Genomic DNA, 22,902 nt, shown 5'->3' on the forward strand with positions numbered 1-22,902 from the left:
CAAATTTTGTTACTGCAGCATCTGGTTGAGAGTATTATTGTGCAAGTGTCAGATAAAGTTCTTGGCATGAATGGAAGGAGGTCAAAACACAGTCTCCTTAGGTCTGGTGGAATTAGTTCGCTGTACACATTGTTTGCAACTGCTTACTTGGTATTGTTGGAGAAACTGACTCACTGCTATTTACTTTGTCCTTTAATTAAAACATTGAAATATGGCTGGCCTCTGCACCAGACACTGAGGTATTATACTAGCTTCTATCTCAGCATTTTCCCTTTATTAAAAACCCCTCTTTTTATAGCTTCCCATCTGTGGCAAAAGTACTTCATTCTTCTTCAAAACCAGCCCATCATAGTTCCTTGTCCTGAAGTTACTCATTATTTCTCCATTTTTCTTTGCTCTGACCAGCCTTGGTGAGGCTCCTTATCTGTAAGTTGTTTTCCATAGACCTGGTGGCAGGTGAGCTGGCAGGTCATTTAGTGTCCTAATGGAGAATCCAGACTGCCTGGAATGCTGCAAATGAAAAAGATACCTTTTGGCAGAAGCATACTTACCTGATTTGTAATGATTTTTTTCATAACTTAAAGTACCCTGATAAAAGTTGCAGAAGTACCAGTAAAAGCTCAGCACTGTATGGGTAAACACTATTTATTAAAGTTGCATGAAATTTCACATCAGCAATGGAGAAAAGGTGTTATTTAGAGAATGGTTTACAAGCTATAGAAGATAATTCTACCACCATAATTCAAGTGCCTAAATTGAGCAAACCAGTACCAGTTTGGGACTCTCACTCACTGATGTCAGTAATGTCTGTGAAATCAGAAACGTACTCAAAGAATGAGGTCAGCACTGATGAATAATGAAGATTTTACTGAAATAGGTTAAAAAGTTACTCCTTCAGACAGAATCTCCTTAGGGATTAAAAAGAGGCACGTAGTAATATACGTAGTTAGTGGTACTGTTTTATGGTGAGTATCTGGGACATGTCTAGTTACGACTCACAGGGGGCCCATACCCGTTGTTTTTTTCTCTGGATTTAATGCCTGTGGCTAATTTCTACTGAAGGATGCACTTAATTTAGGAGAGTCTTGTTCCAAAATATTGCCTAACAGTAATTTTAGTAGTTTGACGTGTTGCAGTTCTAACATTTTAAGGCTATTAAGCTGGATTTGTTTTTACGTAGCTTTTAATCTTACTAAAGTAAAATCCCCTTCCTTTAAAAACACAGTTAATTTACTCATCTGAGAAATGAAGACAGTTTCATGGAAAGTGGAAGTCATCCAGATCTTGTGTGTGCAGGGAAGCAGCGTTCGCACACGCATACACATGTACACAAAACGTAGGCTTGTGCGCAGCTAAGAGCTAGATTGGCTTTGAAGGGTTTAAATTCCACTTTTGTTATATGATCAAGGTTAGTAGGACAGAATGTTGTCCCATGTTTATTATAGTGTTAAGTGTAATTTGTAGTATGTCTTGACTGGAAATGGATGAGCTTTTGTTTGTCTTAACATTTTCTAATAGTCTTTTGGCTTCCCTAAAAGTTCTTCTTGTCCCAAAGCAGTTTTGTCTGAATCAAAGCGTAACTCTTTCTGAGGAATGGAATTACTGACACTATTCATCATTTTGTGTCTTCTCATGCATTGGTAGCTGCCTACATGACATGATTGTATATGTGCTGTCTGCAGTACATTTTTCTTTATCTTTTATTGGCCCATTCACATTAGCTGTTGCATTTGAGGCTTCTTTAGTTCCATGGACTCTCTCTAGTAAATTTCTAACTATCTAGTGAAGTGAATCATTAAGCCTGGTCCGAAGAACCTTGTATGTTAATGTAACTATTGAATTAGCAGTAGGATTTTATACATATATATATATATTTTTTTTTTTTTAAGAAAACAGAACTGTAGGAGGCTGTACCAGTAGCAGCAAAAAGGTGTACATAATTTTAGTCCGGTAAAGACGACAGAGTGAAGTGGTTTCTCCCCCACAATTGGGAAAGAAACAATATTTTAATACTGAAAAATATGAATCTACCTTGCTGTAAATGCATCTGTGCTGCAGGCTAAATCCTTGATCAGTACTCATGTAGCTGGCTAAACTCCTGTATGAAAGAATCCATTTGCTAGCCATTACACTACTTCCAAAAGAAGTTCTCATTACATTTCATGCTATAATTATGTATTTATATTTCTTAATACAGCTCATTGAATGTATTCTCTATCACTAAAGCAATTTCAATGCAATACTGTGTTAATTCTTTTTATCTACCCTAGAATATATTAGTAAGTAAATGTTTTATATAAAATATATTAAATAGTAAATGTTTATACCCTCTTCTTGATAACTGATATTTTTTATTGCACATTCTAGTCCTTTCCAGCCTATCAGGTCTATGGTAGCTGTTTTTTACATTTTAATGTTTGAAAAGAAATAGAATCACATCAGCCTAAGGAAATGATTTTTTTATTTCTCTAAAATCCTCTAGAGATGTGGCCAATCATGTGAAAATTTGCTTTTCTTAATTAATTGGTTTTCATGATTTGAGAAGCACAGTAGCAATAACCTATTAGCTCTTCAGCTCTACACACTCTCATGGAGAAAAGAGGCAGACCTTTGTTTCATAAATCAAAAGCAGACAGCAGTATTTTCCACTTAATCTTTTCTTAAATAGGAACTTTTTTGAACTTGTTTATACATTCCAAAGTAAAAGAGTGCAAGCCTGTAATGTTCACAGGTTGTATTTCGTAAGTAATGTCTGTCATGAGATAAACCATTTGCTGGTTTTTAGAAGCTTATGGGGGGCTTTTAACACTAAAATGCACATATTTCTGCTTCTGTATATATTCCATGCTTGGCTTTGCAAAAAGCGTCTGCAGTGCACTGCAATTCATGCAGGTTTTGGAAGACAAATATGGTTTAGTCTGGCAAATATTTGGTTAAGGAGTAATCTAATACCAGCCTATAAGTACTTTAAGGGCAGCTACGGAGTTGAAGGAACCAAATTCTTCTCAGTGGCGACAGGTGATCTAGCAGGGGACAATGGCCACTTTGGGAGGATCCTAAGGTGCATTAGAAAGTAGTTCTTCACCAAGAGCGCTGGAACAGGCTGCCCAAAGAGGTGGAATTTCCGTACTTCAAGGATGTGAGAGACTGGAAATTGGGCTTGTCTCAAACACTGCTTACTTTCCATAGTGTGAGAGTCAGGAAACTGAATTTGTCTCAAACACCACTTTAATTGAGCTTGTCTCAGATACCATTTGCATTTGACCATGGGAGGCCTTGAAAGAATTATCGCAAACGAAGCAGACAACAAGGATGTTGGCTTTTGATACTGCATAGGCAGGATCGTTCTGACTCTCTTGTTTGAAGCTGATAAGCCTCCACAGTACTGTGAAAAATGCTGACTCAAAGGATGCAGCACAACATGAGGGACAGCGACCACCAAGAAGACCCTTACAGAACCTCAGTTGTGGAACTGCATATGTGTTCACTGAAACACATCCACCATTATCATAATAACGCCTTTCTACATTTTGCATGCAAATTATGGATAACACCCCATGAAACCTGAGCATAAAAGGGCAGGGCTCAGGTCAGAGGGTGAGCTCCCACCACTGGCAACACCCTGGGTGAAGAGGGCCAACGAGACACCGCTGGATCCACAGGTGGTAACTATCTGCTTGTAACTCATCTATCCCCCTCCCTTTTCTCGCTCTCTCTCTCCCCCCCTACATTGATCTCTCCAGGAACAAACACCTGAATTTGTTAGAGTTTCATCACCTGGCCTTGTTTGTGCCTTAATTCTTATCAGGCGACAAATATATTGACTCTGACCAGGTCTGAGGCACATACATCTTTCAACCAGGTTGAGACAGAGGATTTAAAGACCTGGATGGACAAAGCTGTGTCTGACCTGACCTAATGATGGTGATAGTCCTACTTCAATAGGCAGTTATGCTCCAGAGGAAGTCTGCAAGATGTCCTTTCCAACCAGTATTTTCATGATTCAGTGATTCCCTGATTAAGGTACTCAGGCTCGTATAGTCAGTAGTGACTGAGATTTGCCTAAATCCTAGCTTTGAAAATATCTCCTTGAACAACAAAGTGACTTGAAACAGCTACCCAGCTACAGGTACAGGAAAAAATGCAGCAATAAAGGGTGGAGGGGAACATAGCTGTTTTCATAAGATAGGGTAAAACCAGAAATACAGACAGTGAGGAAATCTTTGGTCCCTTCCAATACTGGGAACCCTGCTTTTGTGCAGCATTGGACGGCACACTGCATAGTTGCCAGCTATGGAGGGGCTTCTTCCCCCTCCCACGATGTGGAGCCTTTTATTTTGTGTAGCAAACAATCATCTTCCCTGGACAGGCTGAGACATAACCTCTCTCATAACTTTCACCGGTGCCAGCACAGGCTTTAAGGACAAGGCTCAGTAGACTCAGATGTCTTGTTCAAGATCACTAACTCCTCAAATCCAACATTTTTGGCAAGGCTTCTAGCACAGCTAGTTCAGCCTGGAGGACAGATAGTTTCAGGGGGCCTAACAGTGCCCCCCAGTACCTATGGGGAGGCTGGCAAGGGGTGCAAGCCATGCTCTTACTGAGGTCATGGGAGAGCAAGAAGATGTCAGAACCAGGGGAGGGTCTGGTGACATGTAAGGATAACTTTTTCCTAGTGAGAATAAACAAGCATTTGTAACTGGTTACCCAGGGAGGATTTGGGGTCTAAGGTCTTGGAGGTTTTCAAAATCTGGCTGGACAAACCCTGTGTAAACTGGTCTCAAGGCCAGGTTGGACAGGGCTTTGAACAACCTCACCTAGTGAAAGAGGTTCCTGCCCATGGCAGGGGGTTGGAACTAGTTGATCTTTAGGTCCCTTACAACCCAAACTGTTCTATGATTATATGAATTCAGTGTTGTCCCTTTTCTTGAGCAGCTGTATAATTCTGTAATTCTAAGCAGACATCTAAATTTAAGTCTTAACCTGTGAGCTGAATCCCTCCCTGCTAGCTAACCAATAAACATTAGAAGAGAGCCTACACTGATAAATTCAGCAGAAGTTAATTTAAATGTGCCTTCCCACACTACTGAACTTAAATAATTTAGGAAAAAAATTAACTTGGACAGATACAGTTTGGAATGAAGCAAAGCTAGGCAACAGGAAAAGGATGCTATTGGAGTAAAAGAACAGCTAAGAGGACTTAAATATTTTTATCTGTTATCCTTTTTTAATTTTCTCAGCCAGTTATAGTCCCAGAGTGGATGAAATTTCAATATAACGTTATCCCAAATGTCTTCTAACATGGATGAAAAAGATGGAAAGGGCACAATTACAAAGTTACGAAAATATCAAGTTACATTGACCTGATTATATGCAAGATGGAGTGTAGTCTTACATCACTAGAACAATTTGTACAAGAAAGGCCACCTCCCTTTTTATAAACATGGCAAAGTCTTCTTGTTGCACAGTGTGCTTGCCCTTTAACCTGTATCCACTTGCTGGGTCTGATACCTATTACAGCATGTCTACTGTCCAGACATTGTGTGCTGTGTACATGAGCAGGCCTAGGAAGAGCTGTCTGTTCCCAGGGCTCCTGTTGAACTCTTCTAGGTTTAAGTGACAAACACTTTTCCCTGAAATACATGTCTACCATACGTTATGCATCATGAAAATTGTACAGATGCATGCTCGTGGTGCTATATTCTGTTAGTCTTCCAGTAGTATCCCAGTGGTGACTTGTATTGCACGTTCTGGTCTTTTTATTTATAATTCCTTGGTCATCTTTCAGATAATGAAATTTAAATTAGTTTTTATCTTCAATGCCTGAGCCTGGGCTTAGTTTTGTATTCAACATGTTCCTGTTTCAACCCATGTACTCCTAGCTCTGCCTAAGTGTGCGTGTTTATTCTGTATTCTGCTAGAAAAGTAAAGATCTCACTTGGCTTTTTATTAACTCATGGAGCGAGGATGGTCAAGGTAAGTTATTTTGGAGTACACATCTGAAGGCAGAAGTGAAGCTCAGCCAGCCTGTGCTACAGCTCAGTGTCTGCTATTAGCAGCCTTGCCAGGGGTTAGTGGTCTGTGGCCAATTCAGTTACTCTTCTTCAGTTTGCTGGGAAGGGAGTGTGAGGGTAAAGGCAAACCCATCTGTTTCCTTACGGTCTTGCCATGCTGTTTCCTACTAATAGAGATAGATTCTGAAGTGGGGGGAAAATTAAAAAGAAACAACCTTGGGAATCAAGATTTCCTACTTGAAGGCTTCCATTTAGGAAAAAAAATATCCAGTATATTACATTAAGTTGTTGTGATTCATACTGTTTGCAACATGGTCTTAGAGAAAAGCTCTTGTAGTCTCAGGCAGCTGCAGCAGTGTTCAGCCAAATCTGGATTATGGATTCTTAGAGCTGCTGTCAGTGGCAAGGTTTCCAGAGATTGTTTGGTTTCTCTGTTGTCTGTTCTCATAGACTTACCCTTGCTTGAGGTTGTCATGGTTTAACCACAGGTGGCAACCTGCAGCTTACTCATGCCCCCTCCCCACCCTGGTGGGATGAGAAGAAGAATCAGACAAAAGGCAAAAACCTGTGGGCTGAGATAAGAACAGTTTAATAATTAAAATATAGTAATGATGATGATATCAACAACAACAACAACAATAATGTTAATAATTATGGAAGGGAAGGGAGAGAGAGAGAGGAATAACACACACCCCCCCCCGCCAAAAAAAACCTGATGCACAGTACAGTTGCTCACCACCCACTGACTGATACCCAGCTCATTCCTGAGCAGCTATCAGTAGCTCCCAACCAGCTTCTCTCAGTTTCTATACTGGGCATGATGTGCTGCGGTATGGAATACCCCTTTGGCTAGTTTGGGTCAGGTGTCCTGTCTCTGCTTCCTCCCGGCTTCTTGTGCCCCTCCTCACTGGCAGAGCATGATACTGAAAAGTCCTTGGTTAGGGTAGGTGCTACTGTGAAGCAACTAAAACATCAGGGTGTTATCAGCATTGCTCCCAGACTAAAGCCAAAACACAACGCTGCACTAGCTGCTAAGAAAAAGAAAATTAGCTCTATTCCAGCTGAAACCAGGACAAGGTATTAGTATCAGTCTCATGGTGGGATTGAATGGGGAAAGAAGGAGAGAAAATAGATCATGCTTATTTTATAAACCTTTGTAGTCTACTTTAGCATCCTGTTTATGAATTTCATTTCTCCTGTCGGTTGATACATATAGTGCCAAAGAGATGATAGTTTGTGAGATTCCTGAGCTGGTTTTATAACACAGTTGTGATCACAGTGATTAATCAGTGTAGATGCAGCATTATGTACTATACATATACTTGCATCATGGACATACTTTTAACCTTACCAATTTCCTCTTCAGAAAGACTTCAAATTGCTGGTCTCCCAACTCTAAACAAAAGGATACGAATGCTCTAGCTCCAAAGAAAATTGCATACAAATATGTGTTATCTTTTGTATTCGATTCATTCATTTTATTAAGTCTCTCTTTTGTGATTAAAGGGGCAGACTAAGGGAGAAGAACTGAAATTAAATCAAAATTGCTATTTTTATCGGCCACTAAGTATATGCCAAAGTCATACAGAAGGTCAAAACCCAATGAAACTCTTGTGGTAATGATACAACTTACTCCACAAAACTAAAAATGCTTAGCTAATGAAAAATGACCTCCCAACCTTTAGCACTATAGTAGAATAGACACTTGAAGATTGTTTTGTTGTAGAGACCTTTTCTTCAGTTGGATTTCCCACTGAATTTTCACTTATTTCTCTATTATATTCTCAGTAGACTCACAATCCCATCAAAAGTAATTTATTTCACATGTGTTATTTTTCATTTTGCTGAGAAAAAACCTCTGAGCCTTGACCCTTCTTGAAATAAAAACATTATTTTTAGGGCAGGTCAAATATTTTTGTTTGTTTATTTTTTTTTTTTTTTTTTTTTAGAATCAGGTGACTCAAAAAAAAAGAGAAGAAGAAAAAAAAAGAAGGCGACAATGGAAAATTGCATTTCTTTGTCCCTGCTGCATTTAGGATGTGGTTGTGCCCCAGGAGCCTAGAGAATTGCAGTTATGATGCGCCTGAGCTCAGGGCCCAACTTTCCATCTACGTATAAACATTCCTCTAGCTTCAGCTGGAGTGTTCACTTCTGGTTTGCGTAAAAAATATGTGCAAGAACTCTCTCGAGTAGGATCATTTAAGTATGATTTCGGCCACAGCTATTTACAAGTTCAGGCTTCGACTGAAGTGAGTAATCAAATTACATTAAGCCTCTGAAGTTTGCCTTTTATTTATCTATTTCCCCCAATTGTGTGGCTCGGTCTGCCTTTGGCTGCGTTCCCTGCAGCCTACCCGAGGGCTCTGCAGTTACATAAGGCTCTGTCTGCTGGGAGCCTATATAAAGCCTTTTTGCATGCCAGCAAGAGGCAGAATTTTATCAAGATCCAGGTCCCACTGCTGTGGTTCGCACAAGCAGGAGGAGATTTGCTTGAAGATATACCGAAACCTGAACCCAGGCTGGTCTGTTTGCTAGCCAGTACTTCACAGCTGTCAACCTGAGTCGCAAATAGCAGCTACTGTAAGTGGCTGCTGTTCACTATGAAGAATTTTTCATTTCCTATGCAGGATAACACACATCAGACTGAGAGTCCTTCTTCTCACAGATTCCTGAGTTTGACAAATCAGTCAGATCCTGTTGGAAGACCAGAAAGAGATGAGCAATTAGCTCAAGTAGAGATTGCTGTACTGGGGGTCATATTTTTGACAGCGTCTGTGGGCAATTTTATTCTCATACTGGTGCTGTGGCGAAGAAGAAGGAAGCTCTCTAGGATGTATGTGTTCATGCTTCACCTCAGCATCGCTGACTTAGTGGTAGCTTTTTTTCAAGTGCTGCCTCAACTCATATGGGATATTACAGATGTTTTCATAGGGCCAGATTTCTTGTGCAGAAGTATCAAGTATCTACAGTTGCTGGGCATGTTTGCCTCTACTTACATGATAGTGGTCATGACAGTGGACAGATATCAAGCGGTTTGCTACCCTATGGTCACTTTCCAAAAGAAGAGAGCTCTCTGGAACATCCCCATTTGCACCAGCTGGTCTATATCACTGTTTCTTAGCCTACCACAGGTATTTATCTTTTCTAAGACTGAAATATCTCCAGGTATTTTTGAATGTTGGGGTGAATTTATTCAGCCATGGGGTCCAAGGGCATATGTGACTTGGATTTTTGTAGTTATATTCTTCATTCCCTCAGCCATCCTCATCACTTGCCAGGTTAAGATTTGCAGAAAAATCAAAAGAAATATGTATGTTAAAAACCAGAATGAATATGAAGTAACAAATCAGAAGCAAGTCCTGCCATCCCGAGCAAGCAGTGTGAATTGTATTTCAAAGGCTATGATCAAGACTGTAAAAATGACAGTGGTGACAGTTGTTGCATATGTTCTCTGTTGGTCACCTTTCTTCATTGCACAGCTGTGGTCCGTGTGGTTCCCCAGTGTCATGACAGAAGGTAAGGTACTCTCAATCCTCATTCATAACTTCATAGCAAGCTGGCAAATTTCTATGTTGCTTTAAATTTGCACTTTGCTTTTGTGTAAAAGTTACATGTGATCATTGGAGTATGATTAAATGAAATTTCTGTATTGATTATGTACTGTACCTAATTAGCTTCCGAGAACTTAATGTTATGTGATCAAAACGTGTATTTTGTGTGCTTTGAGTGATTAATGGTTTAAAGATTAATGAACAGCACAGTGAAAAGTATCATCTGCTTTATCAAAGGTTCAGACTTTTAGAGGTTTTAGATGTTATAACTTAGATTTTTTGGTTCTTGAGGTGAAAAGGATGAACTATTCCACATAATGAAATATTTCTTCTTTATTGGATAGAACAGTGATGTTGTATCTGTTTTTTTTTCTGAATATTGAAATCATAAAATCATATTGATGAAATCTCTGTAGTACACTGTGAAATAATTAAAAGTTATGAAACAGCTGCTTATAAAGCAAAAAAGCAAGTCTGAGAGAGGTATTGAAGAACACCATGCTGTAAACAAGATTAATCTTGTCAAACTTATACTATCACCTCTTTGTGAGTTGCACACTCTGTATGTGGCTGTTTAAGTTCACCTATTCTAAACTCAAAGGTATAAACCAAAGGAAAAGATATTAGCTCTGCCCGATGAAAAAACCCATCTTCTGATCTTTGTTTTAAGAATTCTTCCTGTCAGTATGAATTTGAGTCTTATTAAACATACATTTATATCAATACATATATCTGTATTTATCTGTATAGCAGGTTAGTAATTGCTTTTAAATCTAATGAAGCTACATCAAAAAAGAGCTATTTGGATCTATTGAACTCTGAAATGCATAGAATAAGGTGTGCTTCATACCTTTAACAGTTAACAAATTCATTGAATAAATGGGAATTTCCTCCTATTAGATTAACTTTAATATATGAACAGGTACACCAGAAAGAAGCAGACTATGAAAATGTTACTGATTTGTACGAGTACTTTATTGACTCTGTTATTCCTTTAACTGTTTCATTTTAGGTTCGGCATTCACCATTATCATGCTCCTTGGCAATTTAAATAGCTGTACCAACCCCTGGATTTACATGTATTTTTGTGGCCACATTCCATATTGCACAAGTAAGCAGGTAGAGAACACCTCGGCTCAAGAGGAATCGGTGATCACAGGAAGCATTCATCTCGTAGACAGAGACCCTGAGGAAAATAGTACTGCTGCATAACTGTTGAATGCTTTTTGTGGTTCTGTTTACATTTGCTACATTCACAAGACATATTAGTATTTTACCACCATCCCATGTTTTGTGGATAAAGAAGCTGGGAAATTGTCTTTTGTTGTATAAATATGTTTCTCTGCAGTTCTGTAGCATGTACAGGAAGTTTCTGTGTTGTGCAAGCCTGACTCAGTAGTTCCATCACCACTATGTTATCAGAGTGAATTCTTGTAAAGACTGATAGAGATATGTAAAAGTGTCTTATATATTTTTTGTCCTGAAGTACTTTCCCTTCTCTGATTCTGGGTTTCTAAGCAGTAAAATTTTACAACTAACTGGTCCAACAAATTAAAACATAATTGGAAAATCTGGCATACTTAGACTTGAATATGTTTTCTAGTTGAACCGTGAATTGTTCATCATTCTCGTGTCACTGGGGAGCAGTCTGGCAAATCTTGAGAAGGCAGCAGAAAGTCAGGAAAATCCTTTGCCAGCTATTATCAATACCTGCTTTAAATTAACTCCTTATGTACATTTATAAAATGCCAAGCAGCATGTTATCATTAAAAAAAAAAGAAAAGGAATTTGATGTTCTTGTGACAATGAATACCTACTTCCGTTTCAGATGCCATTGTGGATCACAGGTATCATCAGCAGAGTAGCAGTTCAGGTTTGTGTATTCCCTGGTGTGCAAGCAGTTAAGTGACTCCATCTTCCCTCAATACACACATGTGTGCTTACTTTAAATAAAAATGGGCTTTAGGAATGTGCACTTTGTATTGGTATTCAGACCTATTTGCCCTGGCAGGCAATTTATTGACAGAGTGTGCTTAGAACCCCTTCAGGCTCAAATTCAATTACTTCCCCTTCATGATAAAAATAAATCTGTGTATTTTTATCTCAAAATGCTCTTTGCTTCCTGGTTTGTGGTGTTTTATGCAGGTAGCTATTTAATCCCCTTTCAGTGCCTGCAGTCTAATCAGAGGATTATGGAAGGAATATCAGTAAGGCTCTTTCAGGTGAGAGTAGAGCTGCATTCACAGAGATTCTTGGTGATACTTGCATATCATCTGCCTACCTTATACTATGTTTCATCAGTGCTATGCACATTTCATTTTTGTGAATGCTAGCAGTCTCAAATTTCAATGGAAAAGCTATAAAAGCGTGGGGAGTGTAATAGTCTTTAAATTATACTCAAAGAAATATTGATTTAAGCTAAACACTGATTGGATTGTGAGAAGTGCTGCTGTACAATGAATACTTATCCTTCAGGTTAATGCCTGCTGAATATACTGTCATTTTTATGCCCTGTATAATTAGACCAGATAGGGGTATGAACAAAATATTGTTATTCTTTATCACGGGTAAAGCTAGTGTCCCAGTCTGTCTGGCAAGAAGAACAGATCTCTGAAAATTAGGAAGAGGAAGAAGGTGGGTGAAGATGGTACCAGAACATGAGAGGAATGGGAAGAGTCAGTATGAAGTCTCTTATAATTGCAATTGATCCTTTTTTCTTGCTGTTTTTGTTACATTGGTTTTGTTTGTTTGAATTTTCCCCCCCTCTCTTTAATTGATAGTTGTTATTTCTACCCCACATGTGCTCTGTCAGACTAATTCTGTAACTCAAATGACAACATTTTCATCTGGGGTACGAACATCCAAGATATAATCCATACTATTGATAGGATGGTACAATCCATACTATTGATAGGATATTTGCTATATTCAGCCACTGACTTCCTAAGACTTTCAGTCAAATTAGCACTCAGGTTCTCTCTTGTGACCCGATTCAATGGTTAATGGTGGGGTTTTGTTTTTCTACTTCCCTTGATTGCAGTTAGTTAGATATTAAAATATGGAAAAGGTCTGTAAACAGAAATGCTTCAAGGAATTACCTGTGTCATTGTACTACTGGATTTGCAGCAAAACACATTGAAAGCCTCAAAAGCTATACATTTGGAAGAAAACAGACATTTAAATTGTGTGTAAATAGTCGTGCAGATCCAGAACCGATGGAAGTCAGAATGCTGCTCAGAGACTTCAGTGGAACTCTTCCATTTTACACCCCTGATCTGGCCTCCAATATTTAAAATGTATAACTTCTACTACTTAGACTTCTGCATTGCTCCCATTCCATATGGGAGAATCAGAAATTTGAATGTACAAATCCCTGGAGGCACTGTAGAAGCACATGCAAAAGAAAAAATCCAGTTATGAGATGAAAACCCTCCTCAATGATGTCTAGATTCTGTTTTCTCACACAAATCTTTCTGAGCAGAATAATACATAGCATACTAGTTCACACTCTGGAGGTGAATGGCTATGTTGTTGATCCTGGCACCGCCGTAGTTTCTGTTTATCTGGGTGGTTTGGTGTTTTTTCTTTTTTTACTTTCCAGGGTTTTGTTACTACATGGGAAAGGCACAGATCAGTAAAAGGAATTAGCTTCTTTCTTAAAAATGATTGGTTTATATTTTGCATTACAGATAAGATCAAAGACAATGTAATCTACCAATTCTGTATAGATTTATTACAGAAAAAAACAAACCCTACAGAATGAAAGGAAAATCCCAACATGTGTTTTGCATTCTTTACAGTATATTTTGATAATTCTGTTGTTCTACAGAACTGTTGCTGTATGCTCATAGCCAGTCCTAGTTCCGATACTTGTTGCTGGTGAATGCTGAAGCCAGAGGTGTTGGGCGATAATCTCTCTAATCTTTCCCTAAAATGATGCTGATAAAATTTTAAAGATGGTGCCAAACTTATGTCCTGCCAATGTCACTCTGATCACTTGGTTCTGACAATGTTAACTGGTTATCGGGTCGAATAAACTGCTCCTAACTTCACATTGTTGGTGGAAGACTGGCAGTGTGATGTGGAGACCCAAGCTGGAACTGGCAGAGTTTATTATGTGAGGCAGACATGGCATGCAGACATGGCTGTATTGTCTAGTTCCCAAACACATGACCAGGATAAAAGTATCCTCAAGAGCTCATGAATGTTAACTATTCTTGGCTGAAGAGTATCATGAGCAGACAAAGGGAAAGATGATCCAGCTATTCAGTTATTTCAGTCAAATCCCATTTGGGTTGGATTTCTCAGAGAAAAAGGAAAAAGAAAAAAAAAAAAAGAGAAAAAGGGCACGCCATGTTCTGTCTTCATAAGGTAGGAGGTTGGCTCTGAATGCCCTGGGTATCTACAGGAAACAGTCATGGCTGTGAAACAGACGATTCATACGTGCAGTGAAGCAGGTCTGCAAAGGAAAGATGTTCAAATGGGAATTGTGTTACTTACAGTAAGGCAGTCAGAAATAATTAATTTAGTGCTGTATTAGATGATCCATATAGATTTGAATAAAGGAAATCACACTGTTAGAAACTCAGAAATAAACCGGATGCAATTCACGTTACATCAAAACTCCAACTGCCATCCCAATACCCATCTCTCCAGTCCTATGTGTGCACAACACCAGACCCCTCTATGCTCTTATGGTCACAGGTAGAGCTTCATGATCTGCAGTATTGTTCCCAAACTCTACTTGTCTAATCTCTTGTAGAGGTGCCCCAGGTTCTCTTCACTTTGCCTTTCTGAACCAAAAGGACAGAAGCTGTGTCTTTCTCTTGGGCTTGTATGATGCTCCTGCTATTGCCAGTTCAGTACTGAGAGTCATCTTATTAAGAAGGCAATTTCTGGACATCTTTACAAGCCCTCTTTAAAACTTCCATTACTTGGTGCTTCACTTTTTCAGGAATGAAAGAGGCAATAGGCTTTGAGTGAAACTAAGCAGGCTATACCCACTCCCTCTTGCTGTTTTTCTTGCCAACATAGCGGACCAGCATATACTTTCCACAGGTACCTGTTCTATCATCGTTCCATAATGAACTTTGGAGGCAATGAAACCCTATCCAATGGCTTCTTGAATTTCTATCCAAATGTTGCCTTAGAGGTGCAGTGCAAACATATGCAAGTGCTATTGCATTTATAAAACGCTTCTATACGTCATGACTGACACTCTGAAAGACCTTTAGAATTGTGGGTTTATGTTTCTTGCATCCATTTCAGTATACTTACCAAAAACTGTTCAAATTGCATGTTTATTTAAGCAACAAATCTCCTGGATTCTGAGTTAACAACACAGGAATCAGTAAAAACTTTGTGGAGGAAACATTTCAATGCTATTTGGGAAAGAAGTTTGAAAGAATGCCAAACAAAACAAAATGCCAAACAAAAAAATTGACCTTGAAGATCTCTGGAAATTATGCCTGGGGAGTTGGATATAACCAGAGACAGACATCACCCTACATCCTAGTAACCACTTCTCAGGAGAGTTGACACAGTAATGGATATTAAAACCAGACACAAGAAAGTCTTGATATTCTTGTCATCATTGTCATCATCATCACGATCATTATTTAAATAAAGTATATCACTTACAAAAAGTTTTGAAACAAAACATAAACTTGTCACAATGCTACATATGTAGACCAAATCTGAAGCTGAAATAATATAAAAGGCACAATTTTAATAATGAATGCAACTTTTATCTCTGATGTTGCTATTTTTTTTAGCTAAAAAGATACAGATATGCTTTTTGGTTCCAAGGTTATTGTTCTGTGCATTGAAATTCATGAAGCTATCCAAAGATGAATTTTGACACGAAACACTAAAAATGTCTTTCATGGTTGTACTTTTATCTGTGTATATATTAAACCAAAATTTTTGCTTTAAGATGCTGGTCCTGTATTCCTTAGCTTATTCCTGAGTTCAGTTAGTATCTAGATCACTACCTTTGAACAGATACTAGGAATAAATCATCTGCTAGCTATCACAGTATATTGGAAAAGTTTTCCCATGTTTCCAAATGTGTTAATAGATGTCTGGTCTCAAGTGATTTAATGCTGTGTGCCTCCAGCTTTTGAATTACTGATGGGAGAAATTGTACTTCATCACAGAGAATACACGCCTTCTGGCAGGCAGAGTCATGATGTGAACACACTACTTACTGATACATTTAATACAAATTCCAGTCTGCTGGCAATGTGATTCATATTCCTGATCCTCTGTTGACAAGACTGACGCAGTCTTATATTTCGAGATGGTACGTGTTCGGCTGTAACTGTCTGTTCACAAAAAATATGTGAGCGAAACCTCAGGAAAGAAATCTTTATTTTCTTCTCAGCACCTGGGTATCTTGAAGCTTAATGCATTTGCTGTGAAAGAAGAGATTAAAAATTCCACCGTAGCATTTGGGTTTGATTTGTTTCCATTCACACAGAAGGGTGCTACTAGATTGCATGACACTTACATAGAAACATAGAATAGTTTAGGGTTAGAAAGGACCTTAAGATCATCTAGTTCCAGCCCCACTGCCATGGGCAGTGATACCTCACACTAGACCATGTCACCTAAGGCTCTGTCTAACATGGCCTTGAACTCTACCAGGGATGGAGCATTTGCCATTTCTTTGTAGACTGTATTAAAGGAACGATATAATGGAAAGTCAAACACTTAGAGCTCCAGAAGTGCCTCAATGTCTCTATGTGTGTGCTTAATACACTAGTTAATGGCTTGGAGGTGCTATAGGACTACTCTGCTGCTGCTCCTGCAGATTCTGGGTGGAGCATGCTCAGCAGATGCACACAGTCTTTAGGAAATTTCCCTGCCAAAAGCTCCCTGATGAGGCTGTGGAAGATCAAATAGGAGTAAGATATCATGTAAAAGCTCCCTTAGAGTGTACTGAGAGTGCACATGCACTAGAAGTCCATACTGGATAGCATATTGTGTTTATTAGGTTGTGAAAAGTGATGACAACAGATGATCAGAACTGGACCACATGTATCATTAACAAGGCTGTCTGCCCATGGAAATATGCACACCAACAGGCAAAGGGATCAAGAAGTCTCTCAGGTGATATCCGTATTGGAGGCACTAGCACAGGCAAATCCTTAGCTACTCCATGTGCCTGTGATACAGTGCACTAAATATCCAACTGGACATGAAAATGACAAAGCAAGTGACTAGTGCATGGAAGTTGACAGCATTGCAGATGAATGGTCAGGCACGTCCTACCTGAGTGCCACTCGCTGCTTCAGGAGCACTGAGGGCAGATGTGCCCTGCCCAAACCCCCCCCCCCCCCCCCCTTGTCTTTGTGCAACAGGGCTAAAAGGAAGTTATGACATGTGGTTGTATTTATACAAATATAAACATATAGACATATAAACATCTCTATCATCTGACTCCTTTTCCCCACAGCGTCACCTTTGTCTGATACTTTTGGTAGAAATTCCTAATCATTCTTCAAGAGAAGGGGCTTACCCTATGGTAGAGGTTTTGTTCTGCTGAGAGTGAGACAATTCAGCTCATCTTACTTGCAGTTTAAGCAAGGACAGTATCTAAGACAAGTGTGGAATTTTGGTTCTAATTGTGACACTTTAAGAAAATGCATTATCAGTTATTGAAATGGAGGAACCGACTGACTGAATACCTGACTTCTGTATTAGTATAGGAGATTCAGGTTTTCCTATAATAAAGATCCTTCTCTATAAATCAAAGCAAGTTAGAGGAATATCGTAAATGTAATATCAGGCTAATCCTATTTTAAGCTGTCAAGGCTTCAAGATATAATTCATCCATTGATACAAGACAAAGAGTTAACTTGAGACTTTGATCAAAAGAAATGGAGTATTTTATATGCATTATCTCTAAAATATTAGGAGACACAAAAGGACTATCCTTTGAATACTTTTGAATGCTGTTGTATAAATAAATTTCAAAGGCAAATACATCATTTTGTAATAAAAACATACATGTCAAAATTAGATGTTTATATGTTAAAATTTAATATTGTGATTTGATAAAATTTGCGTAAGTTGTAATACTCAGTCTTTTTCCTATACTGCTCTCCAGAGCTGAAATATTTTCTCTGCCTTTATGCATTTGTGTCCTGGAGGGAATTATGGAGTTAATTCAGCCAAAAATATGAGAACTGAATATTCAAATTGTTCATCACCCTCTTGCATCTGTAAGAGAAATTTCAACCGTGAGCATTATGAAAATATACGAAATATGCTATGTGTATAGAAAGTGACACAATATTATAGTGTAGAAATATCATTTACCGTCAAAGTTAATATCTTTGCACTGCATAATTTCAGAGTATTATCAAATGCATATTTATCTTGTAATAATGAGAATGGTAAAATAGGAATACAAATAGTCCTTCAAATTCTACTCTGAATTTTTATAAGTTCTATTTCTTTAAATTCTAATCTGCTCAGAATGCCTCAGAAGTCTAAAAAATTATGAGTTGGTTTTATTAATTTATTTCAAAATGTCAGTCCCTTCTGGTCTATAATGTAATGGAAATTATTTAGGTGAATGTTCATTAGTGGCACAAACTTTATTTTTCACTGTTTTTGTGGGTTGACCCTGGCCAGATTCCAGGTGCCCACCAAAACCACATGGAGAACATGGGGCTGTTTCTCCCTAGGTAGGCTTTAAAACGATATTGTCAAACATCTTAATGTGTCACATGCAGAATTAACGTTTGTGAGCCATTTCCGTGCTATGCAACATTAGCCCAGTGGTCATATGTGCTGCCAGTTTTTTGGTTGCTGTGTAATTGAGTGGCACATTTACAGCCTGCCTCGATACCAAGGAAATACATTTAAGAAAGCATAGGTTGTAGAAAACAGGCAGTTACTAAGCAAGCTTGGTGCAGCACACACGCTATGGAACAGCAAATTACAAGGGGTCAGTGAACAGTACAGGTTTGAGGGTCAGTGTGCAGTGCCGATTTGTATGTCACGATTACAGACGCATTTGTACACTTTTTTCTTACCCTCCTGAGAACATCTACAGGTGATACGATAACTATTAAAGTTTTCAGCTTGTTCTTGAAAGGTGAACAGTTCCAATTTTAAGCTGCTTATATGACTTCTTTTTTAAAAGCCTATGATTTGAAATTGATTGCTGCTTGAGCAATCTGGCACCTCTTTATTCCCAAGCCTTGGGGTTTTTCCTGAAGTTTGGTAGTGCTCTGTTTAAAGTTTCAAAGATCAAATCATAATTTCAGAGCCAATGAGTATTCTAGTGGGTGACAAGAACATGCCACCATTTGGGGCTCCTAATCTTATGCCTGGCTGAAGACATCAGGATTCAAAGTAATGCAAGGGTCTGAAGAACACTTGTGATCTGTCCTCAGGAGCTGCCCTGGTCCCTGATACTCTTGAAGCAGTATCTGGAGGAAAGGGTGATATACATCTTATTCTTATGCAAGGGGTATGGGGTTGATTTCTGGTCCTTAGTTATTTGTCAGACAGAGAAAGAATATTATATAAACCAGTTACTCTCTTCATTGTCCCCTTATCACCTATGTTATGAAAAAGACCTTTAAAATAGTCCTTTAAAGATGATTATACTGAGTGCTATCTAAACAGACAAAAGCTATTCCTTCCATAAAATATTCACCACTTTATTTAAGACTATATGCAACAATATCAGGCAGCCAAATACAGAAATTGTGAATCCTTTACAGTAATCTGAAAATGTGAATATTTTCCTAACATAGTTTGTTTTATTTTCACTCTATACACCAGCTGTTGAACACAGAGGCTTCCAGCCTGTCCCATCCTTCAACAGTCTCAGCACAGATACCAGAACACGACTCCCGAAGGTCAACACTGCAAGTAAATGAGAGTGCATCTCTTTCTTCCTTCAGCAGCCACTCATGGTACAAATACTTCAAACCACAAAGCAGTGTAATATACAAAGTGTATTTTAGTTACCCACAGCTGTGTGGTTAAAGGAAGAGGTAAAGATACGTGCAGTCTTAGCAAAAAGCAGCCCTTAAGATACAAGCCTGTAAAAGAACAGCTTGTTTATTGAAGAACAGAGACTAATTACAGGTATAATCTTAAATACTAATCAGTTATGCTACATTCTTATTCATACTGTATTCTCATTCTTGGAGCCATTTGTGTTTGTCTTCCCAAATATGTAAATTGTGGGACTGAAATGGGTAAGAAAAGAAAGAAATGAGATGTAGGGAAAGGAGTGAGAGCCTTAAAGGTCTGCTTTAAATAAATATGGGATCTCCAGTGGTCATGGAGAATAAACAGGAATGGTATCAGGGATACCAGTGAGTGCACTTCCTCAGAAGTTCAACCAGGCTTAGTAGCTACAGATAAAAGCTTCCTTGTAAATCTCATTATTTCTGTATATGTCTATTTGGAAAAGGATGTTGGTGGCTTATTCTGGTAAATTTTTCACATGGTAACAACATTAATTCTTTTATAAAGTGTTCTTAAATGAGAGCTATATCAAGTTTTAAGAGTGTGAAGCTTGTAACTTGTCTCAGTTCTAATTTTAATATCCCATCAAGCCAGCCTACATCAAAGAAACTTGATGTTAAATAAAATTGCCAACATATCATCTCCGTTTTCATTAAGCATGCCATACTTATTGAATATCAATTAGCTGAACAGAGGGTTCTCAGACTAATAAGGATCCAATTACCTGTTGAGGGTTTGTCTCTGATCTTTGAAGAAAGTGAACTGTGAAAAGTAGTTTTATCCCTGAATCTGATTGTTAATGTAGGAGATTGGTCTTGTCAGCAATGCGATAGATTGCTAGTGGTATTTGCCACAGATCAAAGGAATGCTGCAAACAGGGAAAAGAAATGGTACTGGAAATCAGAAGGCAGCTCAGGCAGTGATATTGGGTCCTGTCTGCAGACAGTCAGGATAACAAATCCAAACACAACCTACAGCAAGACTGAATATTTTCTGTGGTCAAGCTTGAGTAAGTGTTCGTGAGGCCAAAGCAGCTTTCGTCCTCCATACTGTTATTCCTTAGGTTTGAGATAAGGATTGCTTTTAACTTTAACATTGCCAGAAAAATGTGTATAAAGTATTTCATGTTTTTTTTATGGTTTGTAGCTATCAAAGTAAAGGAATTTATGGGAGTTCCTGGGAATCCCTCATTTGACACTCTAGGGGAAGAGGAGTACAGTTTGTTGGTTTTGTCTGAAAGAATCAAATCAGTTGGACAACTTGGTTGAAGTTGAGTGAAATGTTTCAGCTGAAAAGCATAAGAAAAAATTGTGAAATGTCACAATGATGAGTTTTTCATTTCCAGATTATCAATTTACAGAAAAATAAATCAGTGTTCGTCTGCAAAATGAAACAAGATGTTTTCATTTTTTTTGTTTCAATAAACCAGAAGAATCTCTCAATTTTGAATTGATCTTAGTTTAATATTGATGTCAATGCCATAGCTTAAAAAATATACATTATTTAAACAGCTCTCCCTCGGGGAAAATAGTTGGCCCAATGTGCTACCAAATATGAATGGACTGGGTATGCCACAGATTTCAGAAGAATGCTCTGAGGTTACTGACTGGGTAGTCACTGCTCAGCCCTCATACCACCTCTTGAAATGACCACAGAGATGAGTGGGGATTCAGCAAATATAGTGCTATAACCTCTCTTTAACTGTATGTTTATGTCAGTTTTGTGTCTCCTTTATGCTCTTACAGCCAGCTGAGCTTCTGAAGGAAATTTCTGCTAGATATACTCTTCTTCTGAATAGCTATTAAAACCTGCACTATGTGAAAAAGTATTGATCTAAAACTGCTTGGGCTTCAAATGTGAATGAACAAGGAATTAATAACCAGGGAACAGGATAGTTGACTCATAAATCTATCATGGATTAATAATATAAAAGAATCTCTGTGTACAAATAATGCCTTTATGTTTTGAATTTTGTCATACTAAGTGGTATGCTAGCAATATGAACCAAGGGTTCTGGCAATTTTTAGCACACAGGTACTTCACAGTATAATAGAAAAAATGACCTGATATACTTCCCATGGGAAATGTCTCCTAAAGGAGACAGAAGAGTTCATCGAAAAGGCACCTCATTGAGAGGCAAGTCCTACATTGCAATATGCAATCATTTCCTCCAGAAATTTGTTCAAGTGTTATATTTGACACTGCTCCTTTATGAAGAACATGCCCATAAGAAATTGAAAATTTGTACTAACTTATAGTAGGATTAACTTTAAATGAATACAGTCTAGATATTGTACATAGAATTGTACAATGATTTAGGTTAGAAAGACCTCTGAAAGAGATGGAGTCCAACCCTTTGCTCAAAACAGGTGTAATTACTTTAGGTTGCTCAGTAACTTCTCCAGCAGAGTATACTGCACAGATTGTAAACATCAATTCTGATTTTGGCTCAAGCCCCTGTGATAAGCATTTGACACTGTTCCGCACAACATCCTTGTCTCTAAATTGGAGAGATACCAATTTGATAAGTGGACCACTCAGTGGATAAAGAACTGGCTGGATGGCCGCACACAAAGAGTTGTGGTCAATGGCTCAATGTCCGGCTGGTGACCAGTAACAAGTGGCGTCCCTCGGGGATCGGTGTTGGGACCGGTCTTGTTTAACATCTTTGTCGCTGACATGGACAGTGGGATTGACTGTACCCTCAGCAAGTTTGCCGATGACACCAAGCTGTGTGGTTCGGTTGATACGCTGGAGGGAAGGAATGCCATCCAGAGGGACCTTGACACACTTGTGAGGTGGGCTGATGCCAACCTCATGAAGTTTAACCATGCCAAGTTCAAGGTCCTACAGCTGGGTCGGAGCAATCCCAGGCACAGCTAGAGGTTGGGCAAAGATAAGATTCAGAGCAGCCCTGTGGAGAAGGACTTGGGGGTGTTGGTTGATGGGAAAATGAACATGAGCCGGCTTCAGTGTGTGCTCGCAGCCCAGAAAGCCAACCGTATCCTGGGCTGCATCAAACGGAGCGTGACCAGCAGGTGGAAGGAGGTGATCCTGCCCCTCTCCTCTGCTCTTGTGAGACCTCACCTGGAGTATTGTGTGCAGTTCTGGTGTCCTCAACATAAAAAGGACATGGAACTGTTGGAACAAGTCCAGATGAGGGCCACGATGATGATCAGGGGACTGGAGCACCTCCTGTATGAAGACAGGCTGAGAAAGTTGGGGCTGTTCAGCCCGGAGAAGAGAAGGCTACGTGGAGACCTCATAGCAGCCTTCCAGTATCTGAAGGGGGCCTATAGGGATGCTGGGGAGGGACTCATCATTAGGGACTGTAGTGA

General features: G+C 38.9%; 1 protein-coding gene across 1 annotated transcript; it reads left to right on the forward strand.

The window, feature by feature from the left end:
* Positions 1 to 2,380: 2,380 nt before the first annotated feature.
* On the forward strand, positions 2,381 to 11,444 carry LOC130596260 (arg8-vasotocin receptor-like). The gene is made up of 3 exons (XM_057403692.1): positions 2,381 to 3,665; positions 7,964 to 9,530; positions 10,578 to 11,444. Exons 2-3 carry the CDS (start codon positions 8,615 to 8,617, stop codon positions 10,775 to 10,777), a joined length of 1,116 nt encoding a protein of 371 aa, XP_057259675.1. The 5' UTR covers positions 2,381 to 3,665; positions 7,964 to 8,614; the 3' UTR covers positions 10,778 to 11,444.
* The last annotated feature ends 11,458 nt before the right edge of the window (positions 11,445 to 22,902 follow it).

Source organism: Pezoporus wallicus, unplaced genomic scaffold (genome assembly GCF_028554395.1).
Source record: "Pezoporus wallicus isolate ANWC-B61680 ecotype Strahan unplaced genomic scaffold, APGP_CSIRO_Pwel_v1 contig_7274, whole genome shotgun sequence".
Taxonomy (NCBI): domain Eukaryota; kingdom Metazoa; phylum Chordata; class Aves; order Psittaciformes; family Psittacidae; genus Pezoporus; species Pezoporus wallicus.